Below are 23,103 nucleotides of genomic sequence, written 5' to 3' on the forward strand. Positions count from 1 at the left end.
TTTAAAGGAACATTGGTTTGATTTTAAAATTCCTGATTTTTTTTGTCGTTATCCATTCTTAATCTATTAGTCATTACCTGTAATTAATTGTAATCCCTACTTTTTCTAGTCAACTTTTTTTTCAACCTTTGTCAACTCCTTTTTGTGATAATAGAAAATGTCAAAACCCATTTATTGAGCAAGAAATTACTTCAGAAGTTTTAGGATAAGAAAAGTATGAAAGGGATTTATTTTTATATTAAGTGTTTGATAATGAAAATTAATACCATTTTGATGAATATTTCAGGTCTCAAAAAATATAGTCCTTCAGTGGGGAGAAATGCCAACCTCTGTGGCTTACATTGGCACTGGGCAGATAATGGGCTGGGGAAACAAAGCAATTGAAATCCGAAGTGTTGAAACAGGACACTTGGATGGAGTGTTTATGCACAAGAAAGCTCAGCGGCTTAAATTTCTCTGTGAACGCAATGACAAGGTTGGTATTATGTATTTATGACCACTTTGAAAATTAATGAGGCCCTCTTAATTTGGAGCTAAAAATACAAAGCGAGTGTAAAATTTAACATAAAATTAGAATTAGTATCATAGAATTCTGATTTAAAGGAATTAAAGCACCTGAAGCTGACGGGAAATTGATGCTTGAGACATGCTAATGGAGTTGATTTATAATAGACTGAAATAAAAGTATAATTTATCTATCAATCACATTCATCCATGCCAATATCTTCTTTTTCTTAGCTGCTTTCTTTTTCATTTTCTGAATGCACTTCGATATCTTGCATGAGGATACCTTATTTGTTTCTTGAAATGTAATCAGAAAGTAATGGGGCTTGTTTTATCTCACTCAGGTATTCTTTTCATCAGCAAAGGGAGGCTCTTCATGTCAGATATATTTCATGACCCTTAACAAGCCAGGCATGGCCAACTGGTGAGCTAACGGTCATACTCCTCGAGGGCTCAGTCGCCAGGCTTAGCCACTGGTGCTTCTAACCAATTGTCGGAGGGGGGGACAGAACACATCAGCTTACTTTAGTGAAAACCAAGTGCCATCGACAAAGGTGGAGATGGCAGCCTCTGGTGGGAGGTTGCCCTTCCCTTTTTCCAAGACGCAACCAGCAATGGGGGGTGCCAGCAATGCGCTAAGAGGAGCACACATGGCCCTCAGGGAGTCTTGGGTTGCCCGGGTGGGATGAACAGTTTTTCCAAAACTTAGAGGACTAGTTTTTTTACATAATTATTACACTTTATTTAATGGATTCATTCATCCACAAGTTGGATGCCTACGGGGCATGGAAATCCAATTATACTTCTGTGCTAATCTAGGCACTCTTGCCATATGGAGGTGACACAGATATATCACATAGGGCTGAGCCTTGACTGACATTTTTTTTGGCAGTGGAAAGAGCACTGCATTGTATGCATTTGTATATTAATGAGGTAAATGAATACCCCTTCCTCTTCCTCTATACTTCCCATGAAATAAGTCTTTTTTTTTACCCTTTGTATAAGCATCTCTCCTTGTTTCCTATTATGCCCTGAGGGGAATTTCCACTAGGTGAACGGGGAATGTGCCTGCACAGAAGTAATAAAAATGAAAAAAATTATGGCAGAGGGCCTCCCCTCCTTTTAAGAGGGGAGTAAGTGTGTGTTTAGGGGTGCATTGGAACGACAATGCACAGTGGCGTCTGATGGTTGTGGTGGTCGACGGGCATGATCCTGTTTTCTGAGCTCATGCGGTGCGCGAGTTTTTTATCCCTCTGCAATGTTCATGACCCTGATGATTTTTAATGTGCTCCCTTGTTCTCCACGATGCCCCTCTTTTTATTGTTATTTTTTTTCCAAAGATGCTCTTCTTGTATATGTGAGAATTATTGCTCCCATGTCCCCATTACCCTTTATCATGTGAAAAAGTTTTTCAAAGAGAAATATGTATTAACATCTTTTGAAAGAAGCCTTTCTGTTTATAGATTTTTGTTGTTTTTTACGGTGAATTTATCCATGAACGCAGTATAAAATTAGTAATTCCTCATGGTATGTGTGAATGGGAAGAATGTTTAGAGAAGAGAGTGTGTGAGAATGACTTTGGACCGCTGCGAGTGTTGAAATTGTAAATTTTGTAGGATATTAAAAAAAAAGTAAAATGAAAGGAATGTATGGGTGCTTGACATATATACAAAATAAATTTGTAGAGTTGCGAATGTTTTTTTGGTGGGCATTAAGAGGAGGTATAAAAAGAGGTTCTTGAGAGAGGGTTTTTCCATATAAAAAAATACCAAAATATGCATTTTTTTCCTCTTCTTGAGTAAACATTTGTAATGGGTGATGTGAAAAAATTCCATTCCACGATGGAAACTTAGTTACGTGTACAAAAATTGAAAATTGTGAAATGCTGTATGATAAGTCTTGGTGCTGCCTGTTGAAGTGTTCTATTGTATCGGAAAAAATGAAATTTTTTTGCCCACTGTGTTCTGATTACTAATAATCACTGGAAAATATGGAAAACGAATGGTCAAAGGATGTGTGTGCTGTTGTGTTGTGGTGGGAGTGGATGAATGCATGTCACAAATTTATCTCTTGGAAAATAAAAAAAAGACTTTTTGAACAAATAGCTACACAGTTATGAGCTGTTGGTGGGAGGGTTTTTCCAGGTAATATACTCCCCCATGTTATTTTACCGTCAATAATATCCTTTTTGTTATAGCGAATTTTGAATCAGGTTCAGAGCATATAGCCATTTATATTTGATTGATATGTCCTGATGCTGCTTTTATACCTCTCATGATAAAATAAAGAGAAAATGATCCTGTTTATTGTATGTTTTGTGATTGAATTTTTTTCTTGTAATATTATGTTCATTGGGATAACTCTGTTCTCCATTAAATTTGGGATTTTTCTAGGGGAAAACTATGCATAGTACAAACTGAGTGTATCTAAATAAGATCATTTGTGACTGTAAATCTGAACATTTACATTAAAAGTTGTCATTTCTCCTAAATATATAGTTGCTGCTTTTGAATTTGGGAGGAAAGAAAGATTACTTGTGTCAGCCAGCCAGCTGAGGAAAAGATGTCAACCTTTAGCTCAGTAAAAAATGAATAAGAAATAGTGAATGAAGATCGTAAATGAGAATACAATATTGAATACACTCTCTAAAGCTTGAGGTAAGTAATGCAATAATAATGCTTGGCTGGTTAGCATTTGGGTATTAAGTCAGGCACTTAATTTGCATGAAGGATACGTTTCTTACATTTTTATCTTCCCATGGACATGTACGGAGTGTTATTATGGTCATGTGCAAAAGTATTTGTGGATAGATTTGATGGTGCTCTTCGAAGGACGTCAAAAGCACGAGACACTTCCAGTGTTATTGGGAAAGGTTTTGAAAGTGGATGCAGTAAGAGGAGTGAAAGGTGGAGACCCGAGGTAGGAGAAGAGAGGAATAGGTAGATGCATTGTAACATAAGCTGGCCGTTGGGAGTTGAATGAAATAGAGTCATCTAGAGCAGAGCATACCTTCTCTCTGTTAAATGAGCATAAATAACCCTTTTTGTGTGAAAAATCCAACGAGAAAAAAATAATTTGCCTTGACTGGGATTCGAACCCGTAACCCTCAATTTCTGGTCGAGTGCTTCAGCCAGTTGAGCTACCGAGGCATCATTCTCCCCTGTGGAAATTTGTGGACTATGCCGGACAAGGTGGTATGGACTGCTGAGCATATTATGTGACTAACAGTCCAAATCGTGCGCACAGCACCACAGCCAGAGAGCAAAGCCCGAACTTAGAACACAAAGAGGTGTTCCCTGTAAACGACTTTAAGTATACCGGGACTAGCCACGGTACTTAAATAAATATCCCTCTCCTTGAATACTGGTCCCAAATTTGGTGTTCCCCACTATCCTAAATTTACTAAAATACCCAGCCAACTTCTTCCTTGCCATCACCTGCCATTGATTCTACATCGAGAAACTTCACCCATGGACTATCTTTTCCTCCCTTGGCACTTCTACTATGTCTCTCTTGTCTGATTAGATGTTCCGAAATAAAAGTCTTGAGTGGAACTAATGACATTCTCCACCTCTTTCGTTTACATGTTTCACCCAGTCCTTAATGTAATAACGGTCTTATTCATATTTCACGATTCCATCCCTCCATATCTCAATGCTCTCTTTTCAATGAAATCCCCTCCTTGTGTGACTTCCTAACCTCGAAATATCCTTCTGTGGACTTCATCTCCTATTCCACAGTTTTCAAATCTTCCTTAAAATGCCAGCAAAAAATTCTCTGCTTTCCAAATCCTTGATATCTTTCTTATTTTGATCTTTATTTTTTGTTAATCAGTATTGTTGTCAATAGTTTTTATTGATAAATTGGCTGACTAATGTGGTGACTTTTGTGCCTGCCAGGCCAGTGGTAGTCTGGCATAGCCTTGCAATGGAAACAAACCACATGACCTTTCCCTTTGCACCACTTTCCCTATCATAAAAAATAATGAGTCTACTGCCCATCTTTTTGTCAAACCTCCTACTATCACCTTCTAACGATCAGCAAACCTCTCTGATTTATTCCGCTCGACAAACCCCTTACAAAAGTCAACCACTACACCCAATAGTCCTTTGCCCTGTGGTTGTCCTAGATGTAAGACCTTCCCAATTTTCACCCCTCCTTCTATCCCCAGTCATCTCGTCCCTTGTCTACCACCCTTTGGCCTTTTGTACTTCCAAGAATGTAGTTTACCTCATTCAATGTCAACACTGTCCCTCCTTTTATATAGGTAAATCCTCGACTCCCCTTAACCTAACAATCAACAACCACAGGGAATCATGCACTTCTCCCCACTTTGCGTTCCTCCCGGTGGCAAAACATGCAGCAGCTCATCAACGTCAATTCAATGATTCTTACATTGCTTCATTTTTGGCCTCCCTTCCCCCCACAGACCACCCACTTAAACTCAATTCCATCGAATTAACTTATATATGCATGGGCTTATCCAGAGAGAGCCTGGAGGGGGCAGCTGCCCCCATCCCCACGGAAGCAAAAATTGAAGATGACTTTAGGGAAAATAATACTTTTTCATTTGAAAGAACTGTTACAGTTTCCTTAAAATGTTGATTTCATTCACCTTTTCCATGCTTAAATCTTACCTACAACTTGAATAACCATGGCTTACCCTCCTCTTGTTTTGATCCTGGGTATGCCCTTGTATATATTGCTGTGTAGAGCAGTCTTCCTCCCGGCTTAAATATATACAGATAATCCCTTAAATAGGGTGGTTTCCTATTATTTTTTTATTGCCTAAATCGAAAGATTATTACTCCTGGAGTGCGCATTTCACGCTCTTAGATTTTCGAAGGACAATATCTAATTTTCGCGATTAAATGAAAAGGGAAAAATTTCAAGTGCGCGAAAACGGGACAGCTAAGTAGGAATGATAGGAAAAGTCCGTGTGAAGTATTTCTGGTTCCAGCTGTCAGCGTGTGAGATGACCTTGAGCGCTGATACGATGCAGGCTGCTAGCAGGTAGCTGATTGTGAGTACCCTCCTAGCAGGTAGCGTTTGGCTTAAATAAGGATTACTATTCCCCTATCAAACGAAGGAAACTTTCCGAACTTAGCCAGTTTTAATAGGTGATTATTAAGACATGTTTCCCTGAGCTCTGTGCCTCATGCATGCATTGGTAATCTCAGACGATGTAAAACTCTTATCTACTCATATAGAAACTAGGTCCCTGTGACGTCACGTGGAGTGGAATCTCATGGGTGTCAATCTGGCCTTTTTCAAATGAGGTTAAAATTGACCATTAACATTCGTCTAAACTGGGATTTCTAAAACCAAGTAACTTGTATATTGTGGGTAACGAATTGCAATCAGTGCATTTCGTTTTCTTTGATGAAGGAAACTATACCCTATTGCCTCAACCCACTCTTCCTCCTTTGGTCCCTACTTCCCCACTATTCCCCCTCCCTCAGCTCTCTTTCATCCTTTACCTACAGTCTCAGAGGAAGGTGTATTTGTCCCACCAAAAATTTTGTCTCGTGTTTTTTCTTTATTGTGCCTTCTGTGTGTGCCCAACCTGGGATATTTTTTTTTGCTACATATCGTATTTCCTATTTTGCCAGTCGTCCCCTTTACATGTGGAAGGAAGGCTTTCTTCTGGTTGCTGAGGTCATTTATAGAAGAGTTTGCACCTTCTGCGGTGTTGTTTTTGTCTTCGGTGTTCTTTTTAACTACCTTATTAAATGTTCGAGAGATAATAGGGTAGTTTCCTTCATCAAAGAAAACGAAAGGCATTGATTACGATTCGTTACCTACCATTAGTGTATTCACAATATACAAATTATTTGGTTTTAGAAATACCGGTGTAGACGAATGGCAAGGGTCAATTTTTATCATTTGAAAGCAATTTTTTTATCATTACCAGCTAGCATGGTACTCGGCTACCTGCTAGCATCCTGCGTCGTATCAGCGCTCTGAGCCTCGCCCCAAGGTCATCTCACTTGCGGGCTTGCGGCAGCGGGAAGCAGAACGATGTCGCGCGGAGTTTTTCCCGGCATTCACACTTACCCGTCGCGTTTTCGCGCGCTTGAAATTTTTCACTTTTCCGCGAAACAGGAGTAATAATCTTTCGATTTAGGCTGTAAAAAAATAATAGGAAACCACCCTATTCTGTTGTCGAATCCATTTCCCTGTAGAATGGCCTCTAGTTTCCACCATTCTTCGGCTAAGTTGTTTTGGTCACTTATTGTGTGGGAGGTGTATCAGTTGGTGTTAACCACTCCATTTATTTGGGCTGGGTGATGATGAGATAAAGCGTGCTGGTACCAATTTGTTTCTGTTGGTTTTCGATAGAATGCGTGTCCTAATGTTCCATCATGGTCCCATCCTTCTTTTCCATGAGAACATACAAGAATGGAAGTTTTCCGTCTTCCTCCACCTCCACAGTAAACTTTATGTTTCCGTTGATACCGTTCAAGTAAGTGTTAAATTCTTGCAGCTTTCCTTGCCGTTCGTCCAAATTATAAAGATATCGTCCATAATATATATCTCACTCAAATAAGTTTGTGGGCAGCGCTCTGGATTGGTGTTTCTTCTATGTGTTCCTTAAATATTTTTGCAATTGCTGGGGAGAAAGGGAAACCCATCGCTTCTCCAGACGTATTTATGTTGATAAAAATTATTCCTACACCAGAAGAAAGTAGGTACTCTTGAGGCATATCACTGCCAGCTTGGCAATGTTTTCTCCAAATCTGTCTTTTATGACATTTACTGCCTCGTCGCAAGGAATATTTGTGAAGAGCGATGTTACATTTAAGTGGATTAGGATGTCTTCTTTTTTGACCTTGATGCCGCTAATAATCTGAAGAAAATGTCGAGTGTGTCTCATGCATGATTTCGCCTCTTCTGCTGCGGGCTGTAAAATTGGTGCCAGGTATTTCGATAATTTATATATTGGCGAGTCTATGGCGCTGACAATGGCCCTAAGGGGTACTCCTTTCTTATGAATTTTTAGCGGACCGCTCAAGTAAAAATTTCTCCCTTGCAACTTGACTGAAACTGGGCTGGAACTACCTTGAAACTCACTGCCTTGCTTCTATGCTGAAACTGCATTGAAATTGAAACAAACCAGTGGAGTTTGGGAGAGGGATGGCAGTGCAGTAGCAGTGCGATTAAGAACTCCAGCTACTCCAATCAAACTCCCTTGGCTGACTAAACTGAAACTCCCTTGGCAAGCTACACTGAAACTCCCTTGGCCACAAACTAGACTGAAACTCCCTTGGCTACCAGCTAGACTGAAACTCCCTTGGCCAGCTAGACTGAAACTCCATTGGATAGCTAGGCTGAAACTCTCTTGTTTGGCTGAATACATTTCCCCTACCCAAACCATTAAAATTCCCTTGTCAAATCATATGAAACAACTTGGCTAAATTAACTGTAAATTAACAACTTGCACAACCCAGCCAACAGTGGATGATCACATAACAGGTTTCTCCCACAATTTTGCCTGCATGATAAAAGATAAAGGGTGGACAGGTGATAGCGATAAACAATAGTTATAACTGCAATGACCACAACATTTTTCAAGACACAATTTATTAGAACATGAAAATACATCAATAAATTAATAACTGTTAAAAGCACATACAAAAATATTCTAAATGAAAGAAGTCATGGAAGTTAGATGCTCCTGAAAAAGAGAAGAAACATGACTGATGAGAGTCACAAACGACTTAACTCAAAATCAAATTAGCAAAATTGCACATGAAAAACTCTCCTTTACTTGGCTTATTAGTTATATGGTGCATTTAATGTTTGGAAGGAAATTTCTTAGCTTTTCTACAAAAAAGAAAAGCTAAGAAATTTCCTTCCAAACATTAAATATGGAATTCTACAAAGTAAAGGCCTCAACAATTCAGTGCATATGGTGCATTAATGTGAATCATTCAAATTATAGAAAGCAAAACTTAAATTATCACTGAGGAAGCATGCGCTTTGCATCATAGTTAAATGAAAAACGAAGCGATGACTCGTTACTTAGGCTATGTGTGAACTCCAAACGAAAACCACGTAAGATTCCAAAACATTCAGCAGTAACTAATAAGTGTAAGCAGTAAATATACATTGCACTATAGCGAAACATACCCGCATTCCTTATTTCTTCGAAAGCCCGCTCGAGCTCACTGAGTCCGTCTTCCGCAGGATGACTAACGGACGGCGCGGCATCCGCGGCATTGATGACCGGTCGGTGTATTATCCTCCTCGTCCAGGGTATCCATGAGGCAGGAAAAGTGGACGGCAGTCGCCAACGCGTTGAAAGAAGAATTCGTTATTGGCTGCATGACCCCCGAAAAAGGAGCTTGAAATCCTTAAACGTGCCTGGATTAAAACACTAATTCAATGTCAACGTTCTCATGGCTAAACATGGAAGGAATAAACATGCCATCAGAGAAGTTAAAACGCTTACCTCCAATTATGACTGAAGTCACCACCACCGACCTTGTTCTCCCCTTCACCTTAATTTCGATTAATTCTTGCCGTTAACAAACGTCGAAGTACCGGGAAAATATTTATGCCATCAATCTTTTCATGCTAAAACCCACGCTCACCTCGCTCCTAGCAACTTGAGAGAAATAACGGCAACCGACAGCATGACGCGCGGGAAAAGGTATACGTGTTGCCAAAAGCTAAATAATAAAAAAATACATTGCCGCTGGAAACAGGGGTCGCGTATATGTCCGGTAGAAGGGTTCCGTATGTTGGCAAATCTTACGATGGGTAGCACACGCGCAGCAAGGGAGAAGCAGTTCAAATTCATGAGGGAGAGGGGATACGCAAATGCTGCTGCAGCTCTGTGGCAGGGCAGTTAAGACATTCGGCGAGAGAGATTCAGTGGAGTTATTAAGTTGGCCTGGCCTTTGAGCCCACTGTCCAGCTCAGTGCCAGTAGAGCTCATGTGCAGCAAGGGAGAAGCATTTCAAATCCATGAGGGAGAGGGGATACCCAATGCTGCCGCAGCTCTGTGGCAAGGCAGTAAAGACATGCGGCAAGAGAGACGCAGTGGTGTCATAAATTCGGCCTGGCCTGAGCCTATTGTCCAGTTCAGTATCAGTGGGGCACATGTGCAGCAAGGGAGAAGCAGTTCAAATTCAATGGACTTGCAAGGGAGAATGGCATCAGAGTTTCAGTTGAGTGCTCTTTTTCTTGTTGAGGACAAGGCAGTGCAGTGCAGTGCCAAGGTTGTTTCAAGGCAGTTTGAGCGCATTCAGTGGAGTTTCAGCCCAGAATCAGCTCTGTTTCAAGGGAGAAATTTTTACTTGAGAAAAACTCCTTGTATCTACGCGTAGATACAAGGAGTTTTCCGATCGTGTGGGTTACTATATTCTTCTTCTTTCGGTGGGATCTGGTATACTAGTCTTTATGATTTCGGACACTATCCTCTTGTATCAGGAGGTTGGGTCTCTGTCGATCTTTTGATAAGGTCGTTCTGCAAGTAGTTCTTCCATCTTATTATCGTTTTCTTCTATCTACTTACTTATTTAGGTAGTTCAGATGAAATGGGTTTTGCTAGTGTAAATATTTGAGCGAATAGCTTTCGTAGTTTTTTGTGGAAAACATTCTACTTCTTTCCCAGTCTGAGGTGCACTACGACTCTTCCTTCTTCCATGACCAGCCTTTATGGATACACGGCTATGTACTACTTCACCTGGGATATCTACCGAAGACACTTAAGAGAAGCATTTAAAAAAAGGCGCGTTCAGTCATTGGTGAACAATTGAAGTCTGAAATATACGTTGCCGTAGATACCGGGGGCGCAGGTGGTAATTTAGATGCTTTTTTCCATGTGTTTTGATAACTTATTAGCCGGTGTTCAATTGGTGTAATTTTTGATAATTTAGGCTATTCTATCTGGCTCATCGTGGGTTGTGAAGTCATTGAGTGCGAGTTGGATTTACGTGCATGGTCGTCTTATATCTGATAATTCAAGTCCATGTGATGGTGACAGTTTCGGTATGCTCGGCGATGGTGAAATTAAATATCATGCCTATGGTATAAATATTCTTCTATGAAATTTCAGCAGATATAGAAAAAGGCAGCTGATGTTACATTCTGTGACCGATGCAAGAATCTTTGCGCTTGCCAAAGGGACGAGGCAGAGGGTTGAATCGTGGAGGCGGTCATTTATCGCAATGTCAGTCCCGAGTTCCGGCGATTCCTCCCTTTCCATTCCAACACCAGCCATCATTTGGAACTGGAAAAGCACCGACGACAGCTCTAAAGCCTTTAACAATGGGAAGAGGGATGTGCAACATAGAAACTCCGGGCCCGTATGACCCCGTGCTACCAGGGCAGTGCTTCTCAGTGCCGTTGGGGTCTCGGGGGCGCGATCCTGTACCTCGAAACGTGAATGGCCTTGACCCACGGGCCTCAAATGGCCCTACTTCTCTACATAGTTTTTACGGCCCTTCTCCCCAAGGTTTCATTGGCCGTGCTCCATATGACTCGGTTGGTCCTTCTCCACGGGGCATCAGTGGCCCACCTCCCCGGGGCATCAGTGGCCCTCCTCCTGGGGGCATCAGCGACCCTTCCAAACATGGCTCGTGGAGTCCATCTCCTCAAGGATTCAAAGTTCCTGCCCCACGGTTGGGATTCAGTGGCCCTGCTCCACGAGGCAACAGTGGCCCTTCTCCCTTAAGTTTCAAGGTTCCGTCTCCCGAAGACTTCAGCCTCCCTCCTCCACGAAGTAACGGTGGCCCTTCAAGATCCAAGGTTTCGTCTCCCGAAGACTTAAGAGTCCCTCGTCCAGGAGACAACAGTGGCCCTTCTCCCTTAAGCTTCAAGGTTCCGTCTCCCGAAGACTTAAGCGTCCCTTCTCCACGAGTCAGTAGAGGAGGCCCTGCTAACCAAAGTCCCCGTGGCCCTTTTCTCCAAGGTTTCGGTGGCCCTGCCCCAAAAAAAGTAAGTGGCCCCTCTCCCAAAGTTTTCAGTGGTCCTTCTCCCCAACGCTTTAGTCGTTCTTCATCCTCAGGATTCCATGGCTCTGCTCCTCAGAGCTCATCAAGCACTCCTCAAGTATGCTTCTTGGCATTGGCCGATCCTGTACCTCGGGGAAGAGGTATCGGTGTCGGAGATTGCGTCCCTCGTTTCCATGAATCAGAAAGGGCAGTAATGAACCCGAACCTAAGTCATGGCATTCCATCTCTACCTGAACCACGTCCGAATTCTCTGACTCAAGTGGAATGGGATGTTTTCATTCGGAATGGTCGGCCGTCTCATAAAAATGTGTGTGCTGTTTTCTGTTGCTGTACGTTTGGAGAGGGTAATAGCGTCCAGAGGACATTTAGTTTTTGCTGCGATGCAAAATCTCGTTGGGAGCATGCGGAAAAGAAAGCAATTGAGCAACTTTTAATGCTGGAAAATGGAAGTGGTCGTGAATTGAGGTAAGAAATCTCCCAAAAGTACACACTCAGCTCCGCTTCCATTTACATTTTAATAAAATTCTAGAATGGTTCCCACTGATGCACCTGAACATGTAAGGACTTGAATTCCATATGTATTTATGCTATGGAATTTAAAAAATTTACCAATTTCGTGTTCAAGTACAAATTGACCCTTAATTTCTCAAGTATCTTGACTGTTAATATTTATCGATTTTACATTTGCATGGTCTACTTGACTTAAAGAAATACATTCAGCTTTTTATAATACTTGAAGCTGTAGGAAGCTTTGATCTCACAAATGCTTCTTTTAAATTTTTTAGGCATGTGGTCTTCATCAGCAGCCGCTCTCCTTGCATACCTTGTGCCAAAGACATGATTACATTTGTCAAGTCCAGAGGATTATCAATGAACTTGTATTTTACTGCTCTCCAAAAGGTCATCAATCCAGTTAAGAGTGGTGTTCAGCTACTGGCAGACTTTGGAATGCCAATGCAAATTGCTGATAAGCACATCTGGTCTTACCTCACTTCTCTTCTTGCAGTTAGCAATGGAAAGCCACGAACTGCATTATCAGTAAGTTAAATTTTGGACTCCCTAGATCACACCATCTAATGTTTTGTGGGGTGAAATGGGGTTCTTGCAAATACTTTGTCTTCTCTCTAATAATAATGCACAGTTTTAGTTTTGTAATAAAAATTAAGTGGCATGCAGTTTATTTATTTATTTAAGGAGTTGCTCACATACAGCATTTCTAAGAATTTATAGTGACACAGTAAAAAATATGAAATTTTAACATAAAAAATCTGAACCAAGAGTACAAGCATAAGATAGTGAAAAATAAACTAGAGGGCACGAGGAAAGGGAGGTGGAGAGGGAGGTTTATTTATTAGCCGAGGAATGGGACATGGCTAGTTTGACAAATGAGTTTCTAAGGGCAGAAAAAATTGATCAATATTGTCTAGTAATGAATTGAGCAGGGAGCAAAGGCAGCGTTGGAGTGAGCGCTTAACGAGGGATAGGCGTATGAAGTAAGGAATGTGTATGAGTGGATCGGCAAGGCACTCTGAAATTAATGGATGAAAGCAAATCAGGACAATCAATGTGTGAATTTAGAATATTGTAATAAGTTTTATATCTGTTTTAATCCTTTGTTGGCAGAGATCAGTGATTGATAGAGAAGATAGGAGTGAGCTGGTGGATATGTCACGTAAGTGGGGAACTCTGTGTCGTACGATTCTGGCGAAGAAGCTGGTTATACTGTCAAGAGAGGTGAGGTTAGAAGAAGCTGCGATGGACCATATGGTAGAGCAATATCCGATGACTGGAAGGATAAATGCTGAGAAGTATGATTTTAGAGCTGTGGGATTGGTTATTTCTGTGTAGCGGTAGAGGAGACCTAAAAGTGACATAGATTTGCTCTTGATTAAATAAGTGTTCCGAGAAGTTAAGTTTATTGTCAGTTATGATGCCTAAATCCTTCACATCCGAAACACATTGAAGAGGCTTGGAATTAATTGAATATTGAAAAGTAATTGGGGATTTTTTAAGAGAAATCAAAAGGGAATTGCATTTACTGAAATTTAAGTGTAGGTTCCAAGTATTTCACCAATTTGCCGTCAAGTTTAAAGAATTTTGATGGACTTTGCAGTCCGAGGTAGTTTGAATTTGATTAAATAGTTTACAGTCGTTCGCATAAAAAAGAGTATGTGACTGGGATGGAGGCAAAGGTGTGGCTAGGTCATCGATGAATAGGCTAAATAAATATGGCCCCAGGACACTACCTTGAGGAACACATGATGTTACCGGGGACCAGTAAGAGGAGGTGCCAGAAAGTATAACTCTTTGGAATCTATTCGTAAGAAAGGATTTGACGAGGTTGAGAAAGGTTCCGTGCACGTTGAATCGTTGACTAAGCTTGTGAAAGAGGAGGGTATGGTCGAGTGAATCGAAGGCTCTGGAGAAATCAAGGAATATGGTGTCGAGTTGAGAATTTTTTGCTATTGAGTTGACAGCATGGTGATGGAATACAGATAGATTAGTAAGACAGGAGCAATTAGGAAGGAAACCATGCTGATTATTCGATAGGCTAGGGGATGTAAAGTAAAGAAATCTGTTGAGTATAATCCTCTCAGCAATAGAGGATAGGATTGGAAGTAAGGAAATTGGGCGGTAAATAATATCTTCACATTTAGGACCAGTTTTATGGATTGGTATAATGTTCGCCATTTTCCACTGATGTGGAAAGACACTAAGCGTGAAGCAGCGATTTAACAGAAGACTCATAGGAATCGCGAGGGAGGAGGTGCAGTTATGTATAAAGATAGGACTGAGGCCATCAGGGCCTGGTGAACGATGGAGGGGTATTTTTGAGAGAAAGTGAAATACTTCCTGTGGATCGGTCTCAATGCGGGAAAGACAGTGCGTACAGCAAGATGTGAGGGAGTGGTCAGGGAAAGAAGGGACATTGGATGCAGGCATTAGGCGATCTGAAAAGAATTTAGCAAGGAAAGGCTTCAGAGGGCGGGGTGGAACCCTGCAATGTTTCTTGGAGCTGGAAAAGTTGTAAATGACGTCAAGGGACTCATGGTCTGAGTCGAAGATGTTTCTGCTGGGGGTTGCCTCTGGGGGAGTGGTGGAAAGAAGGAAGTCCAACGTTGCCGTGTTTTGCGTCCATTCATTGTAGAACTGGGAAAGATGAAGGGGGTTGATGAAATTTTGGAGAAAGTACTCATCATGGGCGTCCAACAGAGACCCACTCGTTGGAAACTCCCAATGCATTGAGAGATTAAAGTCCCCAAAAAGGATAATGGGACCAAGAGTAATGACACTCATCACAGAGTCAAGGCATTTTTCTAAGACGGAAAGATCACTGGCAGGAGGACGATAGAAACAGCCCACATAAGTTTTTATAGGTTGCAAATGTTTATTAGAGGGTAGAGAGACTTTGGTCCACACGATTTCAAAGTCAGTCTCTAGGTCCAAGCGACGTTTAGAGAGAAATTTATTATTGATAGCAACAAGCACTCCACCCCCTCTGGAGAGCCTATCTTTGCGATGTATGCCATGAGTGGTTGTGAATGATATTTCTCCGTCCTGAACACTAGGGTTCATCCAAGTTTCCGTAAGCGTGATTATATTAAGTTTGGAAAGCTCATGGGCATGGGAGTCACAGGTTGATAATTTGTTCTTAACCCTTTCGCTGCTGTTCAATCTCCGAAAACCTTCTCCTCACATGCGGCGAAAAGGTTAAAATGCCTTTCGTGTGACCATGGAGCAGGTACTACCAGGATGGGCATGGTACACCCTCCGAAGGGTGGCTAATCCAGGACCCTATCCTCGACGAAGTCATCCACGCAACTCCCCGAAAAGTGACCGCTCTGACTTCATTTTGAAAATCTATCAATCAATCCGATCATAGAAAAATGATTGTTTTCATCGCACTCCTGCCGATCAAGCGATCAAGTATGTCTTTGAACCGTGTTTCTGCGATGAAAAATAACGATTTTGTTAACTTTGCAAAAAAGCGTGGCTGCGGACCACCGGAAAATGGCCATTTTATCAAAGTCAACAAAATCGTTATTTTTCATCGCAGAAACACGATTCAAAGACGTACTTGATCACTTGATCGGCAGTAGTGCAATGAAAACAATCATTTTGTGATGATCGGATTGATTGATAGATTTTCAAATTGCAGTCAGAGCGGTCACTTTTCCGGAGGTAGGGCCCCTGCTGGTAGGGCTGATGAGACGGTCCTGCGTGGGTGAGTTCGTCGAGGAAAGGGTCGTGGATTAGTGGGTCCCTTCGAAGTGCTTCGGCGAAAGTGCTGACCGCATGGCAGGGAGGAAGAAAAAGTACGTCCACCGCAGTCTGCCATGCGGACATACTAGGTACGTCCACAGCAGTGAAAGGGTTAATGCTTCTCACATTTTGGTAATAAAAATGCACGTTAAGGTCAGAGGAAGGGCCTGGGTTTAGTTGTACGTCACCGGAAAGGAGGAAAAGAAGCAAGATAGCGGCTTCAAGTCGAGGTCACGGTCTGGCGGTTGAGGATCGAGGGTGTCGCCGGGACCTCGGCGATAGAGCTGTGGGGCAATGGAGGCTGATGAGGGATAGACTGCACGATGCAAACAAGGAAAAAAGAAATCTTCGTTCACTGAACATTTCAGAAGGAACTGGGTGCGCAAATGATGTGGGGGGCAGACATGGTGGAATCGCACAAACACAAAGGGTAAAATTCACTGGGAATAGAACACAAACCACAAAGAAAGCAAACTTTAACGGAGCATGAGATGCGCGTGTCCTCCCGCTGGTGGCTATCTTAAATGAGAAGTTATGATAAAGTATAGGACCACAGCTAGATAGTTTATTTAACTGATGAACAGACTTCATTTGCAATAGAGTCATATAAGAGCTCCCATAGTATTAAGTGTTTATTCCACTTCTGACTTCCTCTATGTTTCAGCCAGGTTTGGCCCCTCTCAAGATGCTAGTCCTTTCTCTTCTGCTCTGCACTTCTCTCTCTTTCTTATGATCCTCATATTCTTTGTATCTTCTTTCAAATCCTCCATCATCCATCATTTCTCTTTTGAACAATATTTCAAAATCTCAGCTTCTTAGGCATCCTTTCTTTCAATGTGTGACCTAGCTAAGCTAACCAACTAAATATCGTGCAATGTTTGTGAAAACCTATTGGGTTTTAGATTTGGAAATTTCCAAATTTGCTACCACTGCTATTACTGTTTACTGCTATTACTGCTGTTTCCATTCACGCTGGCCACCACACCATCAAATCTGAAACCCTAGCTACCAGAAACTACCCAAACTCTGCTTTGTGGAGGAAACACTGCATCTGTTGGATGGGATGTTAATTTGTGGTCCCCTAGGTGCCTTTCATTAAAAGCATGCCTATGCCGAAACCAGGTTTCTCTCCATCCTTCCTTAAGTTAGCTAGTAGCCATAATAAGCTAAACTGTTGGTCAACCTCCTCCAATACCTACCTTTCTATACATATTTTACATTGCCTCAATTTATATTATGCATCAATGGGCTACTTATCCTTGTTTAAACCATCTTTTCTAATATGCTTAGAGGGTGTTCATTTTCAGCAGAGATGGTCCCTGTTTTTGCCTTGTATATCTTACTCACTATTCAAATGGTACATATTCAAAGATCATTGAGGACCTGAATTTTTATCTTGCCTACTTTCATTATTAATCATTACCAGGGACTTAGGTTCTTCACTTAAATGATATAATAGATCGTTAAAATAATAATTAATTTTCATTCCTCAATTTGGCTTTGATAAGGTAGAATTTTACTATTGAAATTCTAATTTTATAATATCATGATTGTTGCGGTGAATTGCTATGTTTTTTGTCAGTCTGAAAGCCTGAATTTTTACCTTGTGTCTTTTAAAGGATGGAAGGGAGGTGAATGTGACTTGTCGCAAAGCTTGGGATGTCACATGGTCTCATCAGCTGACAGCAGTCTTGCATCGTGATCATAATAATGTGCTTGATAGCAAGAGCCTCCTCGCCAAGTTCGAGGATGTTCGGGTGGCAATGATGGCTAAGGGGCAGGCAAATTCATAGGCTTCATCTTGTTGCATTGCTCTTTATATTTAAAAGAGCAATCTTTGGAACATATTTTTATGTCTTTAATCTGCACAATAAGTTTATGTAGATACGGTTAGCAAGCATTTTTTTTCTTACTTTTCTGCTCTTATACTGCTAGTTCGGTCAATGTGATAGCCGAGGAAGATCCATTGGGTGAAAATTGAGACTCAAAATGATTGGATTATGGATGTCCTTATGAATGAAGTTGATTGGAAAGATGGTGTTTGAAGGCTTTGATCTGACCTATTCTTCCTGGAAAAAGTTGCCTCTATTATGATATATTTGATCAACTTTCAAAATGCAGCCGATATTAGCAGATGCTGTCACCAGTGGTATATACTAGCATGGAAAATACCTTTCATACTTGGCTGGTTGTTAGCGCTGGTTGTAAGTACGTACGAGTTTGGCCTGTGCATGCAGTATCTTTACAGGAAAAGGCTGTGCAGTAAGGATTTTAGTTTTCAAAAATGTCATCTGTGGGATTCAAGATGTGAAACTAAGCCCTTTATAGCAGCATCTGAGGCATCTCTTTTATTATAATTATCATGGGAGAGATCCCACAAACAGGCTGAAGTTAAAAATGTTCAAAAACCTTATAATATAACCTACATTCCATAACTTCTTGATGATGTAAACACGACTCTGCAGCAACTCAACCACAACTGCAAGCAACATGCCCATTTAGTTTAATTCAGATGGCTCTGTTGATCATGTGACTATTTCCACCTTTGTAAAAATTGTAAATTATAATTTTTACAAACTGTGTTTTATCCTCTAGTTGTTTTGATGTAATTTCTTTATTAGGTGATGATAGGTTTTTATCTATTAAATGATTTTAAAGTTGAGGAAATTCAGATTTTGAAGATGGATTGGGATATTGGTACTGATTTGTGATCAATAGATCTTCTGTTTGGAATCTACTCTGTAACTGGTCATAATCGTTATATTTAACTCAGTGTTTCGTTCCTCCTGCTGGGAATGTTGTCACGTCAGTCTCCTGACGACTTTCTGTCGAGTTGAATATTAAGCACGCATACCCGAATGGAATGTAGTAGTGCATCTAATCGCTGTGGAAACCATAAAACCAAAATGCTCATTATTGTTGGTGAGATAATTTTTGGATTGAGTTGAGTTTATTATCTCTTGTAATGAATATTTATATAGCACTGATAAATACTACACCGATGGCTGTGATATGTAATTGCTTGTGTTTATGAAAATTAATTTTAAGCTGTAGATTTATTTTGTTATATATTTTTTTTAGTTCATGATCAAATACATGCATAAGTTTTTGAAAGAACTCTTTGAATTCAATCCCGAATTCTCATTTTACATCAGGATATATGAAATAACATAAATATAGGTTGCATGTTTTATAGTTCATTTTTACACCTCATGTATTTTTTAAATCATTTTTGTATTTTGAATTTGAATACTTTGACTGAATTTTAATTTTTAACTGTTTTAATGCATTGAATATTTTGTTGCCCATGTATGTAATCAAATAATCTCCAGACAAAGGCTTATAATATGAAATGTTTAGGTCTATGGAAGTTTTTTTGTACAATTGTATAAGTTCAATATGTTTGTTCTGACTTCTGCTATTGCTTTTGACAACTTAAGGTTTAGAAGCAAATTTCTATTCCTGGCAATCATTTTATAGGTAGTCGTGTTGAGTGGTGGTGGAAGTCTTCATAGATTAATATTGAGTTAATAGAAATTTTTTCAAATAAAATATCTTTTCCTCCTCACTCAGGTTGAAATTTTAGTTTCATCTTTTATTCCCTCAAAGAATCATACTAAGGTTTTTTATTCTGTCATTGATGTTCTGCTCAATTTTGTAGGTAAATATATCCTGTATTTAAATACCAATCACAATTAGCAAGTAGTGAGGATGGTATGCACTGAAGGTAGGAACTTCATTTAACTTGTAAAATTCTACCTGAACTTCTAAACCCATTATTCCTGTTCAGTACGTTTACTCGTTGAAGGTATGTCATATTTAATTTTGTCATAAAATGTCCTGTAAAAGCATTCCAATATGATTAATCTTCTTGGTGATAATTAAATATGCTGAGTTGCAGTTCAAGTTTTGCAGCTCTTATGTTGTCATTGGATTACATGTATAGTTTACTGATATTTTACGGAGGGGAGTGCTCACATGTCGCGAAGGTGCGACTCTTCGAGTGGATGAGGCACCGCATGTTACTCATCACTACAGGAGTTAGTATCGGACAAATAGTATTTTGGAAGAATTTATGTGTAATATTGCCTGGATACTTATGTCCTCATTGACTGAATAACCCTCTTGATAAGTTTATAAATCAAGGGCTAAAGTGACTAGGAACTAATGTTTTTTATTTTTTTACAAACCGATTAACTAACAAGTATTTGCAGTGTTTAATCGGCAATTTGAAATATTTGTGTTTTCTTCTGCTATAATAACACAGCCAATATACCAATAGGAATGATGTGTTACATGTAAATGAACTTCTTTATTGCTGACTGCTGCATGAATATTCCTGATGTTGTTGGTGGGGACTGTGGGTGTTTCATGAAAGGTGAATATGTACTAATTAGAAAATGATTAAATACTCATCCAGTTTCCTGCATGAGGGACATTCTATTTTTATGTTTATGTCTCCATAAGAATTTTCCTTGCTCATACCTTTTCATTAATATTAAGCCGATGTTAAATATACTCACAAGTCACTGTTGCAATTTACTGCTGTTATTCTAACGGGTATTTGTTTCAGGTTTTTTATATACTCATGATAGAGGGAGCGTTAGATAATAGTTGAAGATAATTTTGCGCTCTCTTCTTGGTTTTTGAAAACTTACTCCATTTATCATGTGGGTAACATGGATATCTTGTGACCATCATCATGTCTTTTAATTATATTTTTTCTCTAAAAAATTTTTACTCACAATGATGATTGATTTTTTGAACTTCCATTTTTATGCTTATCTCCCCTTGCTTTCTTGCACTAGGGATCCTATACTGTAGGTGCAAGAATAATTTTCATGGTAAATTCAAAAATTTATATTTTATAAATTTTGTCAAGATAGTGATGTTCTTTTCTTGGAATAGTAGTGTTTTACTTTATGCAAATACCTGCTGTCCAAATAACTATAATCCTATACGTGTATTGTTGGCAGCCCATTATGTCACTGGAAAGAGAAAAATTATTGTACATTCTGTATTTTTTAATGTAATCATACCACTCATTAAAATTAATCTTCTTGTAGTCTTGTTTTTTTAGTTGTATTGAGTGAGTGCTAACCAACCTCTTTTTTCCTGGCAAGGTTTTTTTAGCTATTCAATAGGGTGGTTTCCTATTATTTTTTTATTGCCTAAATCGAAAGATTATCACTCCTGGAGTACGTATTTCACGCTTTTAGATTTTTAAATGACGATATCTATTTTTCGCGACTAAATGAAAAGTGAAAATTTTCAAGCGCCTGAAAACGCGACGCGTAAGTAAGAATGCCGGGAAATCTCTCCGTGTGGCGTATTTCTGGTTCCCGCTGCCGCCCTGTGAGGTGACCTTGAGGCGAGTTGAGCGCTCATACGACGCAGGCTGCTAGCGGGTAGCTGAGTACCCTGCTGGCTGGTAGCGCTTGGCTTAAATAAGGATTATTAACACCTTATCAAATGAAGAAAACTTTCCGAGCTTAGCCAGTTTTAATAAGTGATTATTAAGACATGTTTCTCTGAGCTCTGCGCCTCATGCATGCATTGGTAACCTCAGACGATGTATAACTCCTATCCTCTCGTATAGAAACTAGGTCCCTGTGACATCACGTGGAGTGGCATCGCATGGGCGCCAATCTGGCCCCTTTCAAATAAGGATAAAAATGGACCATAGCCATTTGTCTAAACCGGTATTTCTAAAACGAAATAATTTGTATATTATGAATACAGTAATGGTGGGTAACGAATCGCAATCAATGCCTTTCGTTTTCTTTGATAGAAGAAACTACCCTATTCTCTGGAACCTTGATTGAAGTAAACTTTGGCTAAATGATAGGCTATGATCATCAGGTGTTTTAAGTGCTGTTCCTCTCTCCCTCTTTATAACTAGTGGAAAGTGAGATCATCACTGGTCAACAATCATAAAATTGGTTTGACGCAGCTCTCCACTTAGTTCTCCTATCAGCTAATCGAAAGTGAGATAAGAACTGGAAAATAAAAATTGTGGGGGTGGTTTATTACAGTGGATAGGTTAGTTTTGTTCTTTGGTTCTCAGTTACATCAGTTCTTGAACTTAGAATCTGAACCAGAGCCAAAAAGAATATGTGATGACATTATTTATACAAAACCAAAAAAAAATCTTGAGCAATTTATAACACTTACTTTAAATAGAGTGTTATTTAGATTAAATATTTTGTAAAATAAGCAGAAGTATTATTTTTGTCTGTTTTCTTAACAACCTTGAATAGTCATCTTTTGAGAAGCAGTGAAAACACTTGACTTAGAACCCAAACTAAGACTGAGAACCATTGGTGGAAACGTGGGCTGGAATCAGAGCCGACATAGAAGTGGGACTTACCCATCTCTGTTATTACCTTCTCCATTAAAAGACATTTTGGGCCAGGAGGTGGGTAGGGGAGCCTATTACTTCTAAGATGGAGGATAGGTTTGAACACACTATGCCTTAAAACAGAACTAAGGTCCTGTTTCTCTCCCAAACTTTGCTTTGAAGACTTATTTTTACTTGTATCCAGGGCTTCATAACTCTGTTCTGAATGAGACATGAAACTTTTTCCACCTTTACAGTGTAGATTAGTGAAACCTCAAACGTGTTAATTTATTTCATAATTATTTATCAAAAGCTTGGGTATTGGGATTTTCATGATGCAGTTGTGAAAGAAGGCAGTTATTCCATGCTTTCTTTTGATTTTCTGTGCTATTATGATACCTCCATGGCACAAGCACTCAGCAATCGCCCACTCAACCATAACAATATGCATGCACTCAGCTGGTAGTTGCTGGAGCACAAACACTCACCTCGGAAGCTTGGAGACTGGGAGAAGAGCGTTTGTGCTCCAGTTACTGCCAGCTGAGGGCATGCATATTGTTGGGCTCCTAGATGAGTGGATTTGATCTGGTTGGTGATTGCTGGGCGCTTGTGCTATAGAGGCATCAGTTTGGTTCCCAAGGAAAATCAGTGTAACTTACACAAAATGTGTGAGGTGACTTTCATTAACTTGATAGCCAAGGCCATATATGTGCTGTATACATTTTGTACGGGGTGTATATAATTTTAAATAACAGCTTGATCACTGCTACAATTTATTTCTAGTGAGCTGCACATTGATCGTCTCACTTCCTCTCTCTTTTCCTTTTGTAATGGGAAATGCATTTGTGCTAAGCTTACTGCTTTTTCAACAATATTGGTGGCGGTGGGGTCCTCTATTTGTAGGATTCAAAAAGATGGTGGTGTAAGGAATGGTGAAAGAGTTTTCATCGGAGAAAGAAGGAAGTTGACTTAAATTTTTTATTTCCACTAATAACAGGTATGCAATTTGGTTCATTTGGCTTATGCTATTTC

At 39.9% G+C, this 23,103-nt stretch overlaps 2 protein-coding genes across 10 annotated transcripts in view; both read left to right on the forward strand.

Annotated features, from left to right (window-relative positions):
• The window catches only part of LOC124160916 (serine/threonine-protein kinase mig-15), a 246,035-nt gene extending 243,225 nt beyond the window's left edge, over positions 1-2,810 (forward strand). For all 9 annotated transcript variants that reach the window (XM_046537032.1, XM_046537033.1, XM_046537034.1 and 6 more), the window contains 2 exons: positions 287-475; positions 849-2,810. In XM_046537032.1, the coding sequence (XP_046392988.1) occupies positions 287-475; positions 849-932 (273 nt within the window). In that variant the 3' untranslated portion in view covers positions 933-2,810. The remainder of the gene's footprint in view (positions 1-286; positions 476-848) is intronic.
• A 7,138-nt stretch (positions 2,811-9,948) lies between these two features.
• LOC124160918 (nascent polypeptide-associated complex subunit alpha, muscle-specific form-like) lies at positions 9,949-20,796 on the forward strand. Its single transcript, XM_046537042.1, has 3 exons — positions 9,949-11,933; positions 12,254-12,506; positions 17,351-20,796. Exons 1-3 carry the CDS (start codon positions 10,612-10,614, stop codon positions 17,522-17,524), a joined length of 1,749 nt encoding a protein of 582 aa, XP_046392998.1. The 5' UTR covers positions 9,949-10,611; the 3' UTR covers positions 17,525-20,796.
• Positions 20,797-23,103: the final 2,307 nt, after the last annotated feature.

Source organism: Ischnura elegans, chromosome 6 (genome assembly GCF_921293095.1).
Source record: "Ischnura elegans chromosome 6, ioIscEleg1.1, whole genome shotgun sequence".
NCBI classification, from domain to species: domain Eukaryota; kingdom Metazoa; phylum Arthropoda; class Insecta; order Odonata; family Coenagrionidae; genus Ischnura; species Ischnura elegans.

Excerpts from the sequence above, each read along its gene's own strand:
- LOC124160918 (XM_046537042.1), top strand. The coding sequence starts at position 10,612 with ATGCAAGAATCTTTGCGCTTGCCAAAGGGACGAGGCAGAGGGTTGAAT. Across the intron at positions 11,934-12,253 it reads GGAAGTGGTCGTGAATTGAG|GCATGTGGTCTTCATCAGCA; the intron begins GTAAGAAATCTC and ends TAAATTTTTTAG. Across the intron at positions 12,507-17,350 it reads AGCCACGAACTGCATTATCA|GATGGAAGGGAGGTGAATGT; the intron begins GTAAGTTAAATT and ends TGTCTTTTAAAG.